Below are 24,742 nucleotides of genomic sequence, written 5' to 3'. Positions count from 1 at the left end.
ATAGCAGGCAAGTTATCTATATTCACCTGGGAAAGGAAACTGAATCCTTTACCCTCAATTGTCTCCAGAAATTCCTTAGGTAAGTTTGAATTTTTTCCCTAAGGTAGGAATCTTTTTTTTTTTAATTTTTGAGTTTCAAATTCTATTCCTTCTATATATCCCTCCTTGAGAAGGCAAGCAATTAGATTTCAATTATTCATGTGAAGTCATACAAACATAATTTCCATGTTAGCCATGTTGAAGGAGAAAATACAAATAAAATAAAATAAAACAATAAAAAGAAAGGAAGTGGGCAGCTAAATGTCTCAGTGGATAGAGTCAGACTTGGAGACTTGGTCCTGGGTTCAAATGTGACCTCAGACACTGTGGCCTGGGAAAGCCACTTAACCACAATTACCTGCTCTGCCTTGAAATCAATTCTTGGAATCCATTCTAAGTTAAGCATTTTGTTGTTTTGTTTTGTTTTTTAATAAATAAAGGAAAAGGATGTTTCTATCTACATTTGGAGTTTATCCATTCTCTCTCTGGAGGTAGAGAGCATTTTTCATCATGGATCTTTTGAAATTGTCTTAATCAGGGTCATTAAGATTTTCAAAGCTGATCATCTAAACAATATTACTGTTACTGTGTATAACATTCTCTTGGTTCTACCCACTTCATTTTGCATCAGTTCATATAGCTCTTCACAAGTTTTTCTACAACCATCCTACTTGTCATTTCTTAAAGCACCATCACTATCACATACCACAACTTGTTCAGTCATTCCCCAGTTGATGCATATCCCCTCAATTTTCAATTCTTTGCCACCACAAAAAAGAGCTACAGTAAATATTTTTATACAAAGAGGTCCTTTTAACTTTTCTTTGAAAGTGTTAGAATATAAACCTAGTAGTGGTATTGCTGATTTAAAGGATATGTAGAGTTTGATAGCCCTTTGGGTATAGATTATTTTCTAGAATGGCTGGACTAATTTATAACTCCACCAACAGTATGTTATCTTAATAATATCTTAATTTTTCCACATCCCTTTCAGCATTTGTCATTTTCTTCTTCTATCACATTAGCCAATCTGATAAGTGTGAGATGGTATCTATTTAATTTGCATGTCTCTAATCAATAGATAATAACAATAATCTAACCATTTTTCGTGTGACTATCAATAGCTTTTATTTCTTCTTAAAAACTGCTTGTTTATATCCTTTGATCATTTATCAACTGGGTAAAGGTTCTTATTTTTTTTTATAAATTCAGCTCAATTCTCTATGTCTTTGAACAATAAAGGCTTTATCAGAAAAACTTACTAGCATAAAGTTTTCTAGTTTCCTGCTTTCCTTCTAATCTTAGTTGCATTTGTTTTATTTTATTTGTGTAAAAGATTTTTAATCTCATGTAACCAAATCTTACTTCTGTGAAAGAGAATTCTTTATTGTCTATCCTGAGTTAACACTAATTTAAGTACCTCACTAGATTGTGAAGACAGGATTAACTCTTCTTTGTCTGCTTTTTTATTGAATCAACACAAGCTTGAACTAGGTGGAGGAGCTCACAAACCACTTAGTGAATTCACATCCTACTTAGTGCTAGAAGAGAAGCCGGCAAGATACTTGGAAGAGTTCCACCCCTTTTTTAACTCAATCAGAAAGAAACTTGTGAATTCTTTTAAGAATTCACACCCTCAGGGGCAGCTGGGTAGCTCAGTGGATTAAGAGCCAGGCCTAGAGATGGAAGGTCCTAGGTTCAAATCTGGCCTCAGACACTTCCCAGCTGTGTGACCCTGGGCAAGTCACTTGACCCCCATTGCCTAGCCCTTACCACTCTTCTGCCTTGGAGCCAATATACAGTATTGACTCCAAGATGGAAGGTAAGGGTTTAAAAAAAAAAAGAAAAGAAAAAAAGAATTCACACCCTCAGAAACTGTTCAATCAGGAAACTGTGAACCCACTGGTCAGTGCTAGATAATTTTGGAAACTGTGATTGGCCCCTGTGTAGAGGGGCAGGGACAAGGAGTCATCATAAAAGCAATCCCTGAACTTAGTCTGGGAGATGGTCTTTGAGAAGATAGTCTGAAGATATTGTCTTCTGGAGATAGTCTTCTAACTGGGGAGAGTCTTGGAGGGAGCTTGCTGGAGACTGTGACTTGGATTTTGGGCTTGGAGCTCAGCTTCAATTTAGACTCTGACTCCTGGGCTACTTTGTTGAGTAAGTGAAAGGCTGACTACTTTCTTAGTTTCCTAAGAGACTAGCTTCCATCTTGGAAGAGGCCACATGGTTACTCACCACCAGCCTTCCTAGTTGAGAGACAATAGATAACTTCTCTATCCCCCTCACATTTCTCTTCTTTATTGTTTCTTCTCTATTTATAAATACTTGTAAATAAATTTCTGACTCAAGATATAATAAATATTGGCAACCACATTTCATAAAATTATTGTCCAACCATTAATTTTGACCCTTATACTTTGTGGAAAGGAAACTTGAACAAGTTCTGGACTTTCTGCCACTGTGTTGGAACAAGCAACAGGGGGAATATTAGAGAGAGAAGAAATTGTCAAGACTGACAGTTGGTGGGGGAAGGGGCGACTGGGAGTGGCAGTTGGTCTTGTGACTTGAGCTCTTCCTTCCTGGCATTGGTAGTGGGAAGACCTTTGGCTTCTGAGTCTGGAGAGAGTGCTTCTATTTTCTTCAGCCTGAAGACAGGCCCAACCAGCTCTAAAAGTCAGAACTTTTCTTGTTGCTTGCTGTCTACTGCTATGATTTTAAAATTAAGAAAACCAGCACAGAGACAGTGTAGACAGGAATAAGAGAAACCCTCTACTAGCCTGTGAGGCCTCGCCTCAGCTCCAAAGCTGAGAAAGACTCCAACCTTACTTAGGGACATCCTTCTTCCCTTATCCCTGATACCTCTCCAATCTGAACTGGTTAATAAAATTTATCTATTTTAATATTGCAGTCAGATAAGTGGACTATCTTTTCTGGGGCATAGAGGGAGTTGAACCTCAGTTCAGTCATCCAATTACAAACAGATTCAATATCGGACCTCTGCTGGGTGACCAAATTCTGGGGAAAGTCTTGTCCTTCAAGAGGGTCCATGTTTACCTGCTCTGGGGCAACTTTGGCAACAATCCAGTGAAAAGACATCCTCGCAGGCTATCCTAAGTAGCTCATTTCTTGGACTCCCTACTTTGTTCAAAATATAGCCTCTAGGCAGGGGGCATCTCTCCCCTTTGCCTCACCGGCAGCTGTATTCCCTCTCAGCCTTCAACTCCTCCATTCCCCGCTACAAACCTTCCATATTCCCTGTTTTTCATATCCCCATCTTTCCTCTATAAATATTACAGTTTTTGGCAGAGCCAGCTAGGTTTTCCAACCTATTTTGTCAAGAATTTGGGAAAAAGAAGACAGTTGGAGGTGTCAGAGAAGTTTCAGAGAAATTGGACCTACATACATTTCAAAAGTTTGTGTGACTGTGGAAAGCAGCCATTTTGAGAGCAGTGTTGAGTTCAACTAATCTGCCAAGTAACACCGCAGCCAAAAGAAACCACTTCTTCTGAAGGGAGGAGGCAATTCTTCAAGGGCCAGACTTAAAAACATTTTTTCTGTTGCAAAAGGCTTTTCAAGATACAAGACGGCAAAGAAACTATTACTTGCCATGTGTTATCTAAGCTGGATTGGGCATTTCTTTTATATGTTTTACAACTTATTTTTTTACAAGATTCCAGATTATATTTATTTTCTGCTTAAGACCTATGAAAGTTTGCAATGGCTGATATAAGTGTATATCGCTTGATTTCATTCATTCCCACATATGCTAGAGCATTAGTCTTCTTAATCCAATTATACTATGGCCTAAAAAAAGGTGTGCATCTAATTTATAGGAAAAAGCAAAAGACAATGAAATGACTGTGATGATTTTAGCCATGAGGGATGAGATGACACAACTAAAGCAGATGATTAAGCAAATGACTGAGGAGAAACAAAGTGGCAAACATATTAACACACAACATGACATACCTAAAAATAACAATGTAGTTAAGCAAAAAAATACAGATGGGGCTGAAGGCAGAATACCAATATTGCCACTAAGAGATCAACTTCCTGTAATCTCCTTTATCTCATCTGGTCCTAAATCTTTCCCTTTTCCATAGTTCTGAAAGATACTTTTCCATGCTCCCCAATTTACTTATGGTATCACCTTTTATGTCTAAATCATTTATCCATTTTGACCTTATCTTGATATATATAATGCCTAGTTATTTGAGAAACTGCTTTCCAGGTTTCCAGTAATTTTTGCCAAATGTTGAGTTCTTACCCCCCAAAATCTTATTCACAAATCACAAAATTACTATGATCATGTAGGGTCCCTACTATAAATAAATCATGAAAGTATTAAAGATACATTCAAAAGCTGATTCTTATGAGCAATGTGCTCATGTACCAGACTTATGGATATATATATATTTTTTAAACCCTTACCTTTCTTCTTAAATTCAATACTGTGTATTGGTTCTAAGGCAAAAGAGTGGTAAGAGCTAGGCAATGGGGGGTCAAGTGACTTGCCCAGGGTCACACAGCTAGGAAGTGTCTGAGACCAGATTTGAGCCCCAGACCTCCCATCTCTGGGCTTGGCTCTCAATCCACTGAGCCACCCATCTACACCCCCCCCCCATATATTTCTAATATTTCACATAATTGATTTCTGGATCATTGAATGGCATTGAATTGGACTCAAACCTTGTGGTATTCTGACTCCTCCCCAAGCCTGCAGTCTTAAGGTAAAATGAACCTTTGGGCTGGACGTTGGTCACTACATTGTCTTACCTCCTTCTCTTTCATCTTGTGGTTGTTTTCTGAGCCAATGTTAAATTTGTTTGATTAACTACCTCCCACCCCCCTTCCTTGAAACTTCAATAAAAATGGTAATCACCTGTGGCTCTCTCTCCTACCATCAGAGGAACATACCATATTAGAGGGTTGGTTTGGGCTTTATGGAGGAGTTGATGATATATGCCCAGAATTTAGAAGGAGGGTGAGACGGATTACTTCTCCCTTCAATCCTCTTCAAAATATGTCTCCTCACTAACCCTGCCTTTTACTCCCCTCTAATTACTGGTCTTGTAGATGAACTTCTCCTCTTCCACTATTATAAGGAAGTCAATTTAGGATAAATGACTATCTTTATTCTAACAATAATGGTCAGGTGTAAAACAAAAAGATGTCTGAAGGGTTAGGTTCTAGAGAAAAGAGGAGAAAGGAAGTCCCTGTCTGTCTAAATCTCCCTTCCCTCCCTCCAAAGTTGAGAGACTCAAGCTGGGCAGCCTAGTCTCTGAGAGGTTCAGGTTTAATGACCCCTGGTCTTTGTCAGAGCAGAGCAAATGTCCAGACCCAGGGTGTCCAGGAGCTGTGTAAGATCTTGTTAGGGCTGCTTCTTATTCTTCTCAGGTTTCTTTCACACTTCTTGGTTTCTTCGGATCTTTGAAGGGGAATGATGATCAGGTTCAAGAAGAGATTTTGTATAGTGCTCAGGATTCAGTCTCAGATCAAACTTTCCCATTTGCTGGATGAGAGAGAGAGAGAGAGAGAGAGAGAGAGAGAGAGAGAGAGAGAGAGAGAGAGAGAGAGAGAGAGAGAGAGAGAGAGAAACTGCCTCTCCCCTGGAATCTCTCCTCTTTCCTCAAGATTCTAAGCCTTCTCAACCATCCCCTGTTGTGAATGAAAACCTTTGCATTTCTTCCAGTCTGTCATTCAAAGTCCCTGGATTATTCCTCTATCACAATACTGACAGGCTGAATGTCATGATGCTGAAATATCCTGTGTCTCTCTTTACCTTCTTTATGTCCTCCCCAAAACTCTTCCACCTATTTTCCCTGAAGTCCTCAGCTTCCCTTTCAGGTGGACACCAAAGAAAGAATATTTTGTAACTGCTGGTCAGCTACAGGTAGAGATAACAAAAACTTAGATCACATTTTCATGGTGATTTACTATTTCACGGGGTAATATGCCCAACCAGGAATCAGAAAGCTTCCCTAATTGATAAAATATTGTGGGGAAAATATTTGTCAAGTTATGGACTTCCTGTCAGGATCTAGTTGAGCCAAATAGAGACTTTGAAAGTACACCATTTAAAGAGAGCAGAACCTTGTCACTCTCAGGTAGATGCAAAAACTGAATGTTTCATTACAAGCCAATGGTCAAGTCATGTCAGAAAAACAAAGACCAGAAGAGAAACCTCCTTGGAGTCAACCAATAGCTTTCCAAGCACACATGTGCAATCAAATACTAATAATAATGTTACTTGCTTTACCTCCCATCTTCTGATGTTTAAGCTTGAGCCACACTTATGTACTATCTCATATTTTGTGAGAGGAGAGGATGGAGAAGGTAGATTCCAACAACTACTGTATCTCTTAGCTGAAAGAAAAGTTGAAGGAAGCTTATCATCTGGTTTCAACTTCAGTCCAGGAGAATGATGAAAGAAATAAATTATAGTATAATACTGGATCCCATTGTCAAGATATGCATTGAAGCGATGAGAAATTTTGGTATGCGTAGAACACAAAAGTTAGCAGATCAGGCCATCTCTAACTGTGGAGAAAATGAGCAACTTTCCTGTTTATAAAATAGCCTTGGAGATTGTTAGGAGCCCTAAAAAGGTGAATAAATTATCCAGCAATGGATTTGCAGTATTGAAATTGTTTTGTGATCCCCTCCAACATATTATATGTTATTGTAACATTGCTATTAATAGTATTAAAAAGGACCAACACTAATTAGTTTGTCCTTCCTTTATGGAGAACTCTCTATAAGGCTCTGAGAGGCTAGACATAAAGTAAAGATAAGACATGGACCTTGCCCTGGAGAATCTCTGGAGGGAATGTGACTTTAAGCACCTGGGTAGGGGTGTTTGTGAACTTGAGGACAGCTTTGCATTATTCCTATTGAATCTGACCCATCTGGGACATTTATCTCTGTCTAATTACCTCTGTTCTACATCTTGGAGTTAAAGTCTTTTCATCCAAGAGACATGAGAACTTGAAGAAGATCTGTGGCTTAAACAGACCACAAATATGGTAAAGAAACTGGGGTTATTGCCATTTTTGCTCTGAGGATAAAAAAGTGAAGTTATAACTTTTTCATTCTGAATCTTCACCATTCTCCCCTTCCCTTTCCTATTTCTTAGTTATAGCTTCCACCCCATGGATTTGATTTCTTCGATATAATTGTGAAGTGGGGGGGGGGAGGTTCCCCAGGGCCCCTCCTTGCCAAGGAGGACACTCCCATGAGAAGGAGTTGGGAGTCAAGTCCCAGTGGTGATTGTTCCATCTATATCATCTTATTGGTTCAATGAGTTTTGGATCTTGGCAAAACTGAGCCTCCAGGTGAGTGGAGAGGGGAAAAGAATGGTAGTTTGACTAAGGGACACTGATTATTTCAAATATAAAGAGAAATGGAGGTTATGGGGAGTTGGGAGGATAGATTTGGTGACCTAGTTTCAAGTTTTAAGATTCACAAAAAGAAAGTATATTTTAATGAGACTTTGTAAAAACTATATCATTTTATGATTTATCTGATTTGTGTTTTATGTGTTTAATTTATAGTTTAGAAAATATAATCAGTATATTAGGGAATTATCAGATTAATATTATATTCCTATCTTAGAGGAAAGACTTCAAATTTGCTATTATTTCTCTGTTCACCAAGGTTTGTTTGCTTAGTTCTGTTGGTCTGGAGTGTTAATTGCTAGCTCTTCTTGGGGTAGAGTTGGGATCATAGAATTCAGAGCTGAAAGACCTCAGAAACATCAAGTTAAAAATTCCTTATTATGGGCGGCAGCTGGGTAGCTCAGTGGATTGAAAACAGGCCTCGAGATGGGAGGTCCTAGATCCAAATCTAATCTCAGACACTTCCCAGCTAGCCCTTACCACTCTTCTGCCTAGGAACCAACCAAGATGGAAGGTGAGGGTTTAATTGGAAAAATAATAATAGATAAAATTCCTTATTATGCAAAGAGGACATTGAACCTCAGAAAGGTAAAAGACAGATATTTAGTAAAGTAGGACCAGAAAACAATCCAAGACCTCTAACTCCAGATTCATTCATATTTTCACTAGAATGTTGGTGAAACTAATTTAAGCAACCAAAGGCACAGGCCATGGAGTTATACCATGAAGCAAATTAACTTTACACTGAGAAATAGAATTTTCTTTTCAGGAGGGATGCCCAGCCATGCTAAGGTTGGACAGGGGCTTGTTGAGTATAAAGAATGAGAGCCAGGAGGATGCTCATAGGTCTAAACTTTAATGTCTCTCTCTTCCTACTTTTTCCCCCTCTTACTCACTCTTTCCCAAAGCCCCCTCTCTCTTTCTTTGCCTCCTTCCCCCATCTCTGTCTTTGTCTCTCTCTCTCTATCTCAGATGCCCTCAGGCAAACCTCCCCCCCCCCACTCCAGAGTCACATCCCCACAGCTGTAGAAGAATATAAAGACCCCAGAATGGATGTATTCTGGGAGCAACCCTCCAGATTGTTCCAGTCATGCTGTCTTGCTAGCCAAAAATTCAACATTACTAATAAATCTCTCTTTACTTTTAAGCCAAGTTTTGGGATCTTGCATTCTTGCAAAAGGTATCCTTCCCAAACCCCAGGGGTTCACCTCTATATCCCACAACAAAGTGATCCACTAGCCTCCCCCGTATGAGGGGCTACAATAGTATGATCTATTAATCTTGGTTCAGAAACCTGATGTCTCTTTATAGCTATTCAGTGAGAAAATAACTTCATCAAAGAGGGAAACTATAAATCTAGAGGGAGAGAATCCAATTATCTATGGTATAGGGAAAAGAGCTTTGGGCTGAGAATAGAAAATTGGTTCTAGTCCCAGTTCAGCTACTACCTATTTGTTTGACCTTGGTAATTCACTTCATTTTTCTGTGCCTTAATTTTTACATCTGTAAAGTAATCAGATTAGAGGAGATACTTATTTTCCTTTATTATTTATTACATATCAATTATTATAGTTAGTTACATTATTATCTTTTTATAGTTGCCTTGAAAAAATACAGGACACTATATTCATTTAAAGTTTGTTTTTTTCACTTTTGCTTTGGTCCTATGATTTCGTTGGTGTGTGAACCACTCAGGTTGACCATTTCCTTCACAAGCTGGCAACTAATCTGTAATATGTAAGTTTTAAAATATTTTTTGGTGGGTAGGGGGAGTTGTTGAGTGATTAAGGAACTTGTCTATGGTCACACTTCTAATATGTTTCTGAGAGAGGCTTTTGAACTCATATCATTTTGGCTTCGCCATTTCTCTATCCTTGATTACCTCTTCTTTTTAAATATACCAATAACAGCCATAACTGGCTCTCTCAAAATTTCCATCTGATCTCTTGACTCACATATATAAAAGCATACTTTTTGTTATTATTATATGTATAGCCATTGTCAATTTATACATTATTATAATTTGGGAGGGTTACATAAATTTTTAGGGTTTTTTCCCACATTTTTAAAATGTCTTTAGACATATCTCAGTTCATTCCACTTTTGTCCTAACTTTGGGAATTTAAGCTATATTTATTTTACCAGGCTAAGAAAAGTATATAAGCATTTAAATTTTAATCATTTCTTTTAGAGATACATTTTCTAGGAAGGAAGGAAATAGATTCTTATTAAGTGCCTTCTTTGTGCTGGCACTTTATTAATATTACCTCATTTGATCCTCACAAGAATAAAGGAAAGTAAATGCTATTATTGCTTTGATTTTACAGTTGAAGAAACTGAAGTAAACAGAAATGAAGTGACTTGCCCAAGGTCATACAACTAGTTAGTGTCTGGGGTCACATTTGAACTCAGGTTTCTCAATACAAAGTCCTAAGAACTCAACCCACCATACCACTTTAACTATCTATCATTCTTTTTAAAAAATTATTCAAAAGTCTTACCTTTGTTCTTAGAATCAATATTCTGTCTTGGTTCCAAGGCAGAAGAATGTAAAGGCTAGGCAATTGAGAATAAATGACTTGCCTAGGATCACAAAGCTAGGAAGTGTCTGAGATCAAATTTGAATTCAGGATGTCCCATTTTTAGGCCTGTCTCTCAATCCACTGAGCCACCTATCTGCTGCCCCCTCCTATCAATCTTAATGTACTGCAGGGTCACAGGATAAGTTTTTTTTTTTTCTTAAAGAAACAATGCACGAAGGTTTAGTCGAATTAGGAGCATATGAGTTTATTATATTTTCCCTTTCCGTGCCTTAGTCTCACTGATTTTTTTTGTGCTTATTCATTCATTCATTATTTATTTATTTCTGATAATTTGATGTATGTAGTAGCACTGGGCAATGTATATTTTCATGGACATTTCCTCAAATATTAATGAGGTTAAAAATCTGTTACTTTTTGCTACAGACTAGCTGTTAGCAAAACAGGAGTAGATTCTTCTGACCTGTGGAGGGAAGTTGAGGACTGAAAAACGAAGGCCTAAATCAGAGATTAGGGACTCATAGAAAAAAAAATACATAGAAACACAGAGTATTTGGAGAGCAGCTTAAGGCAAAACTGCTTGGGTTCTTAGCAGCTCTAGGAGTATATTTAAATGTAAATAGGTCAATGAGAGTTCAGTGAATTCGCCAAACAAAGGAGACAACAAATACTTTCACATAGGACTACAAAATCCTTACAAATGTTAACAAGTTTTGTGGGAAAGGAATTTGCTTCCTAAAAAGTTGTTGATTAAAAACTTATCTTCCTATGTGAAACCTTCTTCCTGGAAGAACTGGCTTTTAACCTATTCAGGTATCTTCCTGACCTTATCTGTTCATTGGACTTCTCATCTAAGGGTTAGAAACATTTTTGTTCTTTAGGAATTTTTTGCCGTCTAAGAGGCTCCTCTTTTCTGCAGGAAACCTAAGGGCTATGTGACATCTCCCAAAAGTTAAGAGAAGTTCAATTCCTTAGCCAGATAATTTCATCCACAAGCCAATTTCTCTGATAGAAGGATTCAGTATAAATCAATCTTGTGAATTATTAAATATTTCGTCACAACAAGAAATTTGCCTTTGCAAACAAATCTTGCCAACATTGATCCTAAGCCTTTCTTTGTTTATAGGAATCAGCAAAATTTTGACTACATATTCATAACTCTCAGGGCTCTTATGTCTGAATTCCTTCACTTTTTGCCTTTATCATTCATTTTAAACAAATTCTATAACCTTATCTTCTATAATTACCTCTATTTGTTTGAAAATTGAGCTTATTTTGCTTCCACATTTGTTATAGTAATTCTATTTTCTCTTTTTATAGTTTCTTTTTAAAATGACTTTTAATTTCTATAAAAATTTTTGGTGGAATTTATTTTGGTGTATGATATTAGGTGGGCAGCTAGGGGTTGCAGTGGATAGAGTGGATAGAGTGACCCACCTGGAGTGAGAAAGACCTGATAGATAGTGTAACCTCAGACACTTATCAGCTGTGTGACCCTGGGCAAATCAATGAACCCTGCTTGCCTCCATTTCTTCATCTATAAAAGGAGCTGGAGAAGGACATGGCAAAGGCCCAAATTGGGGAAAGAAGAGCCAGACCCAAGTGAAATGACTGAACAGCAACATAGCATTAGGTATAATTGTAAATCTCCTATTAACCATATTGTTATTTAGTTTTCTAAATAATTGATTGGCTCCTTTCTTTAATATTTTCTATGAAATGGTAAAATGACCTGAAGTATATTCTGCTTCTACTGTTTATTTATTAACTTTGTTATAAAAAACTATATATTATAAATAACAAAATGTATAATTTCTTATCTATTATCTTGTCCAACTCCAGATAATTGTGATGACTCTATTCTTTAATCAATAAGCATTTATTAAGTACTTATTATGAGCAAGGCATTATGCCAGTATATCACACCCTCCTTCCAAGGATTAAATTTGAGACCTTCGGCTATCAAGCACACTACCTACTACTACTCAGCTTGGGTTTAGCCCCCACCTAAAGTGGATTGTCTTATTTACCTTAAGGTCCATTATTCAGTCTGAAACTGCTAGCCTGAGATTCCCTTCAGGGTGGATTCTCACAGGAACAAGTACAAGCTTTGGGGTCTCCAACTTACAAGCTGGTCCTAAAACTTAGGATTCATCAGATCTTACTAGACTACAAGTTTGGGGTTTCTAGATTCCATGTTGACAATTATATAGTAGGTACTTAAAATCTTGTTGAATGAATGAATTTTTAGGACATTTCTAGGGGTTCATTTGAGTTTCAATGAGGAAATGTGGCATCCAAAGGATCATGGAATACATTGGGAGGAGAAAGAGGAATTCATGTGATTCAAACTTCATTCCATGGAAGTAGGATCTGTTTCTGTCTCTGCTTTTTTGTCTTTGTGTCTCCAGCATTTAGCAAAGAATCCAGAAGTATTCGATGCATAAAAAGTACTTGACTAATTGATTTACATCTCCATTTTCCTTTTTTCTATGAAATCAATTGATCAAATATTTCTTGATCACCTATTGTATTTTCAACACTGTAACAGGCTGGCCTTTGAAGAGTTTACAGTAGTTTAAGAGTAAAAAATTAAGTGATACATTGTGTAAGTCAATAACATATTCTTGAAGAAGAGTTGCCTAAAGAAGATATGCATTTCTAGTTCATAAAATTTGTTGTTGATCCCTTCCTTTACTTTCTATCAAAACTCCTTCCTCTTCATTCAATTGAGAAAAATGCCAATAAAGGGATCAAAGTCAGATGTCAGAGAAATTGTCTCTCCATTTATGCAGGTTGTGATACTTCCTTTGTACTAGGAACAGTACCAGAGCAGGTAATGTATTTTCTGTTCTTTTAAGGCAGTTGGTAGTGTAGTAGATAGAGTGTCTGAGCTTGAGATCAAGAAGACCTGTGTTCAAATTCATATTTTAGCCAGACATGAACTAGTTCTGTGATCCTGAGCAAATAACTTCACTTCCATTTGCCTCAGTTTCCTTAACTGTAAAATGGGGATAAAAATAGCATTTACTACACAGGGTCATTATGAGGATCAAATGATAGTCTTTGTAAAGGGCTTAGCTCTATGCCTAGCACATACTAGATGCTTTTATAAATGATTATTCCTTTTATCTGCCCTTCCTCTTCCCTTTTGTGCTATGTTTACAATAATGAATGAGTGCCCACTATATATACTGAAGCTATGAGTTAGAAACATTTTTGAGGTCATCATAGGAAACTATAATTTCTTTTAATCTCTTGAAAAAATGAAAGATGCCACCCCCCTCTTCCCCCATTTTTCTACCTTTTCTCCCTTCATTCACGCATAAAACCTCAAAATCATTTTTGACTACTCCCTTATCTTCACCATATCATATTGGTAATAAAGCCTGTAAATTAAAGTAGAAGTAGAAATAAGCTTGCTTATTGATCTCTAACCATATCAAACCTCTTCTAAATACCCATAGAATTCTGTTTACATTTCTCTAGTGAAACCGATCACATCCTTCCTGATATTCTGTGTATTCTTGGTTATTAACAAGGTTAAGTAACTTGCCTAGGGTCACACAGCCATTAAGTGTCTGAGGCTGGATTTGAACTCATGAAGATAAGTCTTCCTGATTCCAAGCCCAATGCTCTATCAATAGATTCACCTGACTTCCCTAAGTTCTATGTATACTTGTTTTCTTTTCCCTAACTTTGCTTTTCCTCTATTGTAAAATGAGAGTTGAGGAAGGAGGTTTTTGTTTGACAGTCTCTAAATTCCCCTTTGTTTCTCAGATTCTGTGATTCTGCTTTTATAAGTTTCTTAAAGACAAGAATTGTGTCTTATTCGTTTTTGTATTTCTCATAGTACCAAACGCATTTTTTTTTTGCATATAACAGATGTTCAATAAATTTTTGAAGTAGTCCCAAAAGGGGAGGATAATAAAATTGAAGTAGATAAAGCAGATCAATTCCTGCCTGCATTTTTAGGGAACAGACCCAGCTTCCCTCCCCCCAGGAGATCAAGCTGCTTATGCAGGCAGCAGACCAAGCTCTACTTAGCTTGGGGATGAGAATTAGGAAGGGCAGGAAACAAAGGAATTTCAGGAATATCAAAGAGGTCCGGATGGAATGCAAGATGGCTAACAAGGCTAAGTGATTAAGTACACGAAGATAAACAACCCCTAAATAAATCTGAGGATTGTCCCCTCATCACTGACCTCACATTGGTGATAAGGTTTGTTTGATTGTCAAATAAGAACCTATTTGTGAAAGGAAATAACTTTGTATCTTGTAGCCTATATAAACTATCCCATAATGTTAGTCCCAGGCAGCTTCCACTAGGGAAGTCTGTCCAAGCTTGTAGATTCTTTATTTGTTTCTATTAATAAATCACAGTTCCAACAATTGAAATTCTGGGTGTTCAAACTCACTCTATGAAGTGCCCCACTTCATGTTCATTGAATGAATAAATGGGTGGATTAAACTTTAAACTACTCCTGAGTTAGAGGCTTAACGTTAATGTTGTAGATGGTCTGACTCCTGGAAACATTGGGAACTCTTTTCATTTTTACAGGTCCTATGTGAAAGTCATGAACTTGGGCAACCAGACATCTAAAACTGACTTCTTTCTTCTTGGCCTTTTTAACACCAGTGAACTTCATTATTTCCTCTTTTCTTTGGCTTTTATTAGCTTCCTTCTTACCCTTTTGAGTAATGGCCTTATGGTCTTCCTAATATATGTAGAAGTCCAACTCCATACCCCCATGTATTTCTTTTTGGGCCAGCTCTCTTTCATGGACATGTTGTTGGCATGTACCACAGTACCTAAGATGGCTACCAATTTTTTGTCTGGCAGGAAATCCATTTCCTTTGTGGGCTGTGGCTTCCAGATATTCTTTTTCCTCACTCTAGGTGGTGGTGAGTGCTTTCTTCTGGCCTTCATGGCCTATGACCGCTATGTGGCTATCACCAAGCCTTTGAGATATCCTACAATCATGACGAACTGTGTTTGTTGGTTAATGGCAGCTACTTCATGGCTTTTGGGTGTTTTGGATGGGCTGATCCAGGGCTTAGTGACATTAACATTTCCCTTCTGTGGACTTCGTGTGATTGATCATTTTTTCTGTGAAGTTCCTGCTGTCCTGGCCCTGGCTTGTGCCGACACAACAACCTTTGAGACAGTCATGTATGTGTGCTGTGTGGGGATGCTTTTGATCCCTTTTCTCATCATTCTTGCTTCTTATGCCCAGATATTGGTGGCTGTACTCCAAATGACTTCAACAAAAGGCAAGAAGAAGGCTTTTTCCACCTGTTCCTCCCACTTAGCAGTAGTCATACTCTTTTATGGGACAGTGATCTCTATCTACATGGTGCCCCATTCCCATCGTTCGCCTGGGGTAGACAAAACTGTGGCTGCCTTCTACACATTCTTTATTCCTACTTTGAACCCTTTCATCTATAGTTTAAGAAATAAGGATGTAATGGGCGCTCTGGGGAAACTTCTGGGAAAGATCAGGCTATGTCGCAATGAGACAGTTCAGGTAGTCTGATTAGAGGTAGGGAATATCCCTGGGTTATTTAAGAGTGTTGGAATACTTAACTATATGATGTTGAAATCATGTAAGAAAACTACCTTAACTTCCCACAAACCCTGGTGCCCTTGTCACATACCAGATCTTAGGCTACATGTATCACAGGACTGAACTTGTGAGATATATTTTAGATTTTTGTGGAAAAGATTCAATTCTGATGTTATTTCATATTTTGTGACAATCATCATCTGAATCTTGTTCATTCTTCTAAGAAGTCACAAGGAGTTCTAGGGGTGGGAGAATGTAGCAGTCCAGGCATGTATAAAATCATGAAAATATTATAGAGGTACTCAAAATACCACACTTATGAGTAATATACTCATTTACCAGCTATGCCCTTGAGTTCAAATTAAGACTGTAACCTTGTGAAATTACAACCCATCCCTGAGGCTATATACTCCAAAATACTGGCCAGTTATCTCTGTCTCTGTTTTGTCAATAATAATCATTTAACATTTGTATCAGACAAGCTTAGATGCCTTAGGTATTATCTTAGGATCCAAGGGCTGTATCTTATGATTACCTCATAATGTTAATTTGTCTGATCACAGTTTGATTATCAATTTCTCTTTCCCCTTTCTTGTTGTTACCCCAATAAAAAATCAGTATGTCAGACTAAGAGGCATCTCTTTTCCATGAGAGCTAACTCTTAGCTGTCAAACTTACTTTATGCTCAAACTCTGAGTCTCTGTGTCTCTGTTTTATCTCTATGTCCTCCCTTCCATGAACTTTAACACTTCACCCATATTCACTCATGAGGAACTTTAGTGAAGATGGCTTCAGAGAAGAGATGAGAAAAAAAAGGAATAAAGTGTCAAACCTATAATCAGGTTGAGAAAAATAATGTTCAATTAAAACAACTGGATAATTATTCAAAGATAAGTTCATTTTAATAAAAAGAATTACTTAAAACTACATGTAGAATCAGCATTGATGGTGGTGAGTGGGGTTGACTAAAAAAATGACTAACCAGCCATGGGCATGTGGTCTTTATTTTGTGTCTTCTTTATTCTTTGATTTCTAATGATCATTAATAAATCTCTTAAAATATAATATTATTATTGAGATTTAATTTTAACTTTTACATTGATGGCAAGCACTAGTGAGAGAAGAGCCTTCTCAAATTTTTAAGATAGCCTACATAAATTTTTTTTAAGCCACATTTCTCTTGCCAAGGCTTTTTGCCCACCCCACCCACCCTCGCAAACTCCAACTCTCTTTGGAGCTGCTGTTTTTCTTTTACTACTTTTTGCTCAGTTGATTGCTCTCCCTACTGTCTGGGCTATTTTTATTGGGAGGACTCTTGGCAAAGAAGAAATAAACTGCTTCTCTCCCCCAACTGCTTGAGTCCTTCATTCCTCGTTCCTCCTTCATTCCTCATTGCTGCTGAATCTGGCATTGCTGATACTATTTCCTCCTGATCTTCTGAACCCAAATCACTCACCCAGGCTAGCCCCTGGCCTCCAGAAATCCTCCTCCTGATCTCCAGCTCCATTCCTAAATCAGCCTCCACCTGGACCCTGATCGCTGTTGCTACCTCTGCAGGGATGATTGGTGCCACCAAGAAGCTAGGAGTCCTTGGAGTCCCTTCTCAGAGCAGATGGTAAAAAAAAAAGGGTGTGGTTTTTTCCTTAGGCAATGATTAGCCTTCGAATTCCCTCGGGGGAAACTAGCATTTTACCTCAGGGGGGGACAGGGAGAAGGAAGAAACTCTTCCAAACAGGAAATTGATTACAATCAAGGCTATTCTCTTAAAGAACACTGCATTACCTATTCAAAACAGCTTCCAGTTTTAGGATTTTTTTTTCTTTCTACCACTGATCCTTTCAATTATCTTGCCTGAGATTCAGGAGAGAAATTCATCCCCCTACAACCCTTTGCCATTTGGGCCTTCCCAGTTTGATATTCCTAAAACCCATGTTCTCCCTCACTATGTGAGATACCACAGTGCTGACAATAGGGATCTGAATTTTAGAAAAAAGGAATTTTAAAGGGTCTGGAGGTGAAATTTTAAGCCTTTTCAGACTCCATTTTTTTTAAATGAAAGCCTCTGTATCTTGTTGTATTTTGCTTATTGTTTTGTTTAAGATTTAATTTTGTTGTTTTAAGTTCATATATTAAATGTATTCAATACTGTTCTGTTACACTGAATCATTTTAATCTACTGTGTTTTAACTAGTAAATATATTCTCTTACCTTTCCCTTATGACTACTGAACAAAATATTGTAAAAGCCCATGAACAGCCTTTTTTTCCTCCATTTTTCATTTGTTAATTGTCACATAAATGATGGATGGACTCAACCTGGCTAACAACCTTTAGAGAATTTAATAAGATAAGAATTTAATTGTAATATTAAGGGGTCTTCAGAAATAATTTTAATTAACTAGTGGTTTCTGAATGGATGAGGTTTTTTATATTTATATTTTAAAGAATGTTATATTAAAGGTAGAGAAACAAAGAAATGTTCCTACCAAGGTATTTCTATGAAGCAAAAAGCCAAAAAGAGCTCCTGCAAAATTCTTCAGTTTAATTTACTTCCACCAGAACAATCTAGATTTCTTGGTGATGTTCTAGACCCAAATAAGTTTTACTTTATTTAAAAATATACTTGCCAAGGTTGAAAGATTTCCTACGTCTGTAAAAATTGTGACAAATATCCCTCAGTTCATAGGGGTTTCTTTTGGTCATACAGCAACTTATATGAAATATGATAGTGTGTTTGTTTGCTATTGTCATTAAATGGACTATTATAATTTTGGGGATTTTGATACTTTCTGAATGTGCATTATATGTTGTACTATTGTTCTTTATAGAAAAAAACTGTTACTTTGTGAAAATCATTTGCTAGTACTCACAGTGGATCATGGTCAGGTTTGACAAGGAGATGGATCTCATTTTTGGTGAGAAACCTTTGTATTCTACATTTCCTTAGCTGACAGAGTGTCAATGATTGTAAGCTATATATTTTTGGTTTTTAAAACTCTTTTATTATTGTTTTTGCTAACATGTGTAATATACTATTTCAATTTTATTTTTTCTCTCCGTTTTGTATTTGAAGCACATGTCACCAGCATCGAGAAGATATTCTTTAACTTTTTTGATTTTGCAGTAATATAAGTTTAAAATATATTTCCTATAATGTTAATGCATGCCCCCAAAGCTTGTGACTATAAAAATTATGCCAATGATTATTTTAAAAAGAATCATGGGACTTTGCTTAATGATTCTGTCTGATTCCAGGACAAGAGAATACAAAAAGAGCCATTATACAGTTCCAAAGAAGCACAAAGCTAACTGCATAGTGCCTATCCAGCTCAAGGTCAAAGAAACCAACCAATCCCAATGGTATTCATGAAAATTTTGAGCCAAGACAAGAGGACTTGAATTTGTTTGGGGTTCAAGTTTGCGGCTGTTTAACATGTGTTAAAGGCAGGTCTTCCTTGTCCCACATTCTACCAAGTATTTCAAATCTGGCTCCTACCTGGCTCCTATAATCTAGTCCCTTCTCTGTCTTTCATGGTGTGGCAAGCTTTCTATAGTCCTGGCTACTGATTGGGTAAATGCATAATTGCTTAAATCATTTTAATTGGGCCCTGATTCAAGGGACTGTTATGGATTTATTTTTCTTTACTTAGAATTTTTACACATAAGACTTTGATCGTCTATATTTCATCCAGAACTTATTTTTTTAATTTGGATTTTTTTTATATTTTTTGTTTCTCTTGCCAATTGATTCATATACCTCATAACTCAGCCATGCATCCCTAAGTGATCCCTGTGTTTTTCAACACCCTCTTCAGGGGGGAATGTATTATTATTATTTTAAATTGCAAATTTTAAATTCTTTTTTAGAGTAATTTTAGGTTAAGAAACATGCTATCTCTCCAAATCCAGAAAATGAACTCTTCTTAAAAGGCACCATGAAGATGTCTTCACAGACCACAAGCTATATCAAGAAGGTCCAGAATGAACTTTTGATGTGGTTGATTGAACTGAAGGTTGATTGAACATTTAATTTGAATGTATACTCTTATGCCAAAAGGGAACTGCCCCCTAACTGGCTTTTTGTCAATGTGCCTAGCAATTATTGGTTTTGTTCTCTTTTCCTCTTATCCTCAAATTATTGCAATTTCAAAGATGGTATGTTTACAAGATCCACTGGAGAGACTAGTCTTCCACGGGTCTCAGGGGGAAATGTATGATTGAAAATCTGTTACCCTAAAAAAGAACTACATATCCCAAGAGCCCACTGACTTCCTGTCATTACATACTTCCTATAGACAGAGGATAAAGGGTGTGGGCTTTGGAAGCTCCCTCTCTCTGATGTAGAATCAGCATTGATGGTGGTGGTGAGTGGGGCTGACTAAAAAAATGGCTAACCAGCTGTAGGATTCCAGGAAGAATCTCTGGGCTGAGCCGCAGAGGGCTCAGCTCTGGTCTGCTCAGACAGCATTCCAATGCATGATTTATGAGCAGACCATGCAGTCTTTGTTCTGGGAGTTTGAAAAGAGCGGGCTGAACTTACCATGCCTCTAGCTTATACGTCATTGATATGTCAAGCCAATGTAAATACACTATGTGCTGTTACATATGCATTACGTACCTCTTACCTCATTATCTCAATAAATAGTCAGGAAGGACACCATTCTCTCTCTTCTTCCTTTCTTCTCTCTCTCTCTCCAACCTGCCTGCTGGGCATATGGATGGCTCCTGCTATTGAGCTCCATTGTGCCTCTAAAATCTTCTTTCTTTATTCTATTCTTCCTTCTCACCTCACACCTGATTCCTAATCCTATCTAAGAATTCTACTTTCCATGCATTCTTGGTTATTTTTTATCTTCCTTCATTGTATGCCCTACAAAGGAAGATAAAAGGAAGAAGTGTCCTTTCATAACCATATGTGATCTGTGTGTCTGTCTCAATTTATTAAACCTCTCTCTGGCTTCTTTCTCCTCCTCAAAATCATAATCCCTTATATGCAGGGGCTGCAGGTCGGCTCTCTGTACCAGCCATGGGCATATGGTCATTATTTTGTATCTTCTTTATTCCTTGATTTCTAATGATCATTAATAAATCTCTTAAAATATAATATCATTATTGAGATTTAATTTTAACTTTTACAAAGGTCCCTGAGGGCAGGGGCTGACTTTGCCTCTTTTGTATCCCCAATGCTTGGCATAGTGCCTGAAAATAGTAGGCACTTAAATGTTTTTTGGCTGATTGGATGAGAGCTTGGGGGGAGTAGCCAGCCTCAATTTGGCCCTACCACAAACCCTCTTAGTCTTCTCTTCTTAGAAGCATCATATCTAGAAATTTTTCAACCCCTCAATGTATCAATGACTACGTTAACAAAATGAGCTTTTCAATTACCTTGGTAGGAAACCAAAGAGCCTACTTTCTACTAAGGAAATACAACCAAAAATAAGAATACAGATTCTCAGAAAATAATTCACTTCTGATTTTTGTGAGCCTCTAAATTATAACTAGGAGGGCTATAGAAGAACACTTGTTTTTTAACCTGCAAATGGGCTGGTTTAGGCCTTGTTACAGTCAAAACCTGGCCTCTTAGTCAGGAAGACTGGCTTGAAATTATTAGCTGGGTGAACACAGGCAAATCATTTCATTTCTTTGGGCCTCAGGTTCCTCATCCAATAAAGTGGGGGAAATAATACCCCTACAATATATATATATATATATACATATATATATATGTATATATATATATATATATATTTTAACTGTTCATGAGGTTAAAATTAAATAATGATTTGCAAACATCAAAAAAAAAAAGAAAAACCTACATGGTACCATGCTCATTACATATTAGTATTTTTAAAAACCCATACCTTCTTGAGTCTTAGACTTGATACTAAGTGTTGTTTCCCAGGCAGACATGTGGTAAGGGCTAGGCAACTGGGGTTAAGTGATTTGCCCCAGGTTACACTGATAAGAACCCAGGACCTCCTGTCTCAAAGCCTGGTGCTCTATCCGCTGAACCACCTGACTGCTTATTGACAAATTCAATATTTCACTTTTGAGATTGTTTTTGAATTGTGGAGAATAGTTTCTGCAAAGCATTGTCAAAAATGCAATTGGTTGTCCTGAATGCCATTACATTTTGAAAGTATATTATAGATGAACAGAAAGTTAGATGTCATACTTTAGAGAAATATGGCAATGGGCCCAGAAGAACTCGGGCCAGGGTTCCATTTGAAATCTGCTTGTATGTCACCCTTGTTGACCTTTTCCCTAGGTCTTTGTTCTGCCAACTTATTTTAAATCTGAGTAGAAGGAATTAAGGTAATTTGTGTAGTAGGTCCGAACTAAAATAGAAATCTTACATGAAGGGCTAATTCAGATTCTGTCACTGTAACAGTTAAATTAGTTTCTCTACTAAAAAATATTATTTTTATAAGGTTTATTAAAGATTATTAGAAATCAAGGATACAAATTAATAAACCATGTGCCATGGCTGATTTAGCAAAATTCAGAACCCCTGCGCTTAGTTTACTCACTACATCCTTTTAATCTTTGAGTACAGGAAGAGAGCGAAGTAGGTGTTACAGCCAGTTTAAATACAAATTTTGATCTCGCCCCGGTGGGGATCTCAGGTGAGATTATAGGGAATTCTGTACCAAGGACTTCTGGGAATTGAAGTCTGGGGTTCAAATCTCCATTTTTAAATCACTAAAATGTTATGTGAATTTGAATAAACCACTCAAATTCTTATAATTCATGTTTGGGTTCATTTTGCAATATTTTAGAATTGAATTACATGCAGGACTTGCCAGAATAGAGGTGCTTACTGAAGGACATGTAGCACATGAGGATAATCAGCCAACTTGTGTTCTCTTTTTGTTAGCCCTGAAGTGACAACCTTCTTTCAGTACAGCCAGCTAGTCCCAAGCTCAGCTTTCTTTCTACACTGTGAGATAAAAGGCATCTCTCATTAGTACCAAAAGTGCAGTTTTACAAAGAGGTAGACTACAAAATAAACCCTCAAAAATCTTCTGCATTTCCATGTAATAATAATGAAACCCAAGAGGCAATGATAGAAAGGGAAATCCTATTTCAAATAATTATAACATGCATAAAATATCTAGGGATCAATATATCAAAGCACACAAAAGACATAACAATTTAATTACAAAATGCTTCTTTAAAAAATGAAGAACTTCATAACCAGAGGAATATTCAGTGATCATGGCTGGGCCATGCCGATGGAATAAAAATTACTATGCTTCCCAAGTTAATTTAAATGCTTAATGCTTATAGCAATCAATTTGCCAAGGGAATATTTTGTTGAGTTTGATACTGTAATAAAGTAATTATAATATTAAAGTTAACTTTCATTTTTAATACCTTGCCAACTTATCAAAATGATGCTTTATAAAACTTGGGGAAATGATAGCTAAATTTATTTGGAAAAACAAAATATCTAGAATTCCAAAAAGAGGAAAAGAGGTAGGAAAGAAGGAGGACTATCACTTCCAGACTTTAAACAAATTAAAAAGCAATGGTCATCAAAATTTTGTATGGATTAAAAAAATGGGTAAATCAAAAAACAGACTAGACAAGAGAGAATCAGAAACAATAGAATTCAACTCACTATTCTCATGAATTCTCAACTCACTATAAATGAGGAAAAACAAATTCTTAGGCAGAAAGTCCTTGCTAGGAAACTGGTAGGAAAATTAGAAAGCAGTATGGCAGAAATTAAGTTTAGGCCATCATCTTACACTATATTCCATCAAACATTTTATTTTTTTAAACTCTTACCTTCTGTCTTGGAACCAATATGGTGTAGTGGCATTTCTGGCTAGGTAAGTCCCCTTCCCCAAAGCCCCATAAGTTTTGAACAGATCAGGTTTTCCCACCAGAAGAGGTTCCAGGCCCCCCTGTGGATAGATCAGGGTTTGGGGAGGGGAGTGATCCAGGGTTCCCAATATCAGAGAAGCAGTTCAGAACAGGAGAAGATAGGAGAAGAAAAGGGCCGCTATGGGACACAGTGAATCAAAGGAAAGAAAGCTATTCACTGAAATAATTAAACACAGTTTTAAGAAATGCCACTAGCAAGATTCAGCCTCACTTGAGACTCTAGGGGTTCCCAACAAGTGGTGAATGATCAGTCAAGAAAATAACAAACAGAAGACAGATGTATATTTACAACCATGGGCATGCTTTGCACCTGATAGCTGCTCCGCCATCCCCAAGCTTGATGTTTATTTTTATGCCCATTTTCTTGGCACACAGATACTTTACCTAACACACATGTCTAAATGGAGATAATTGGAAAGGTGATACATTAACTTTTAACAAATGACTTAATTAATATTCTATATTTTTATATTATGATTACAGATTCTTGACAAGATAAAGGTTTCACACAAGATAAATGATTTTGTCACAGGTGGCTTACTTTTCTCATTACCCTGTGAGAAGTTTTGAGCTTACAATCAAGGAAAATTACTTATTACTTTTAATAAAAAGAAATAATCAAATGTTCTTAAAAGAATTCAAAATCATGTCATTGAGATTGAGAGGTACTGGGAACACAATTCAGATTTAATATTAGACTGATCATTTTTCAGGATTTACTAGGGAGTTTCTCAAGGGGAAGAATCAAGTCACTGAGGCATGATATAACTTGGCATATCTGTACATTTTGTATGGGCCTTTATGATTGATTTGTATGCTGGCTTCATGAGAATAAGTTTCTGTGAGTGGGAAAGTTATGGGATTGGCCAGTAGCTGTGGTTTTACTGGGAATTATGTACCTAAGTAAAAGTTAACCCATGATAGTCTTTTGGGGTTGGGTTTGAGGGTCTGATCTTTTGGTGATGTTTTGGGGAATTAGGATATAGGTATTTTGCTCTTGCGTTATTCCTTCTGAGACTAGGGGGAATAATCATCATGTCAATTCCACAGGTAAGTGATATTGATGAGAAAGGTCATGCAAGGGGGACTGAGTGGGAAATCACATTTTGCCACGGGCCACTTTGTGGCCTCCTTAGCTACCACACATGACTCTGTCAAGGCGTTGTGGTCTGATGGCTCCCAGAACCTTGAGCACTAATATCGGAGGGCAGTGAAGCTGACCAAACAGTGGCAAATTCTGTGACCACAGCAGCTCCATCGTAACATATGCTTGATAGCTCATAAAAGAAGAATCATCAGTGAAT

General features: G+C 37.1%; 2 protein-coding genes across 2 annotated transcripts in view; one reads left to right on the top strand and one right to left on the bottom strand.

Moving 5' to 3' along the window:
• Positions 1 to 24,742, bottom strand: part of LOC100618597 (olfactory receptor 56-like) — a 93,772-nt gene that overhangs the window by 42,954 nt on the left and 26,076 nt on the right. The gene's annotated exons all lie outside the window — the stretch shown is intronic.
• On the top strand, positions 14,557 to 15,516 carry LOC100019610 (olfactory receptor 56-like). Its single transcript, XM_001372370.2, has one exon. It carries the CDS (start codon positions 14,557 to 14,559, stop codon positions 15,514 to 15,516), a length of 960 nt encoding a protein of 319 aa, XP_001372407.2.

The sequence above is a fragment of the Monodelphis domestica genome, chromosome 2 (genome assembly GCF_027887165.1).
Source record: "Monodelphis domestica isolate mMonDom1 chromosome 2, mMonDom1.pri, whole genome shotgun sequence".
NCBI lineage: Eukaryota > Metazoa > Chordata > Mammalia > Didelphimorphia > Didelphidae > Monodelphis > Monodelphis domestica.
This window is presented reverse-complemented; position numbering and strand designations above follow the sequence as displayed.

What these genes read in the sequence shown, in the direction of transcription:
- LOC100019610 (XM_001372370.2), top strand. Translation starts at nt 14,557, where the DNA reads ATGAACTTGGGCAACCAGACATCTAAAACTGACTTCTTTCTTCTTGGC.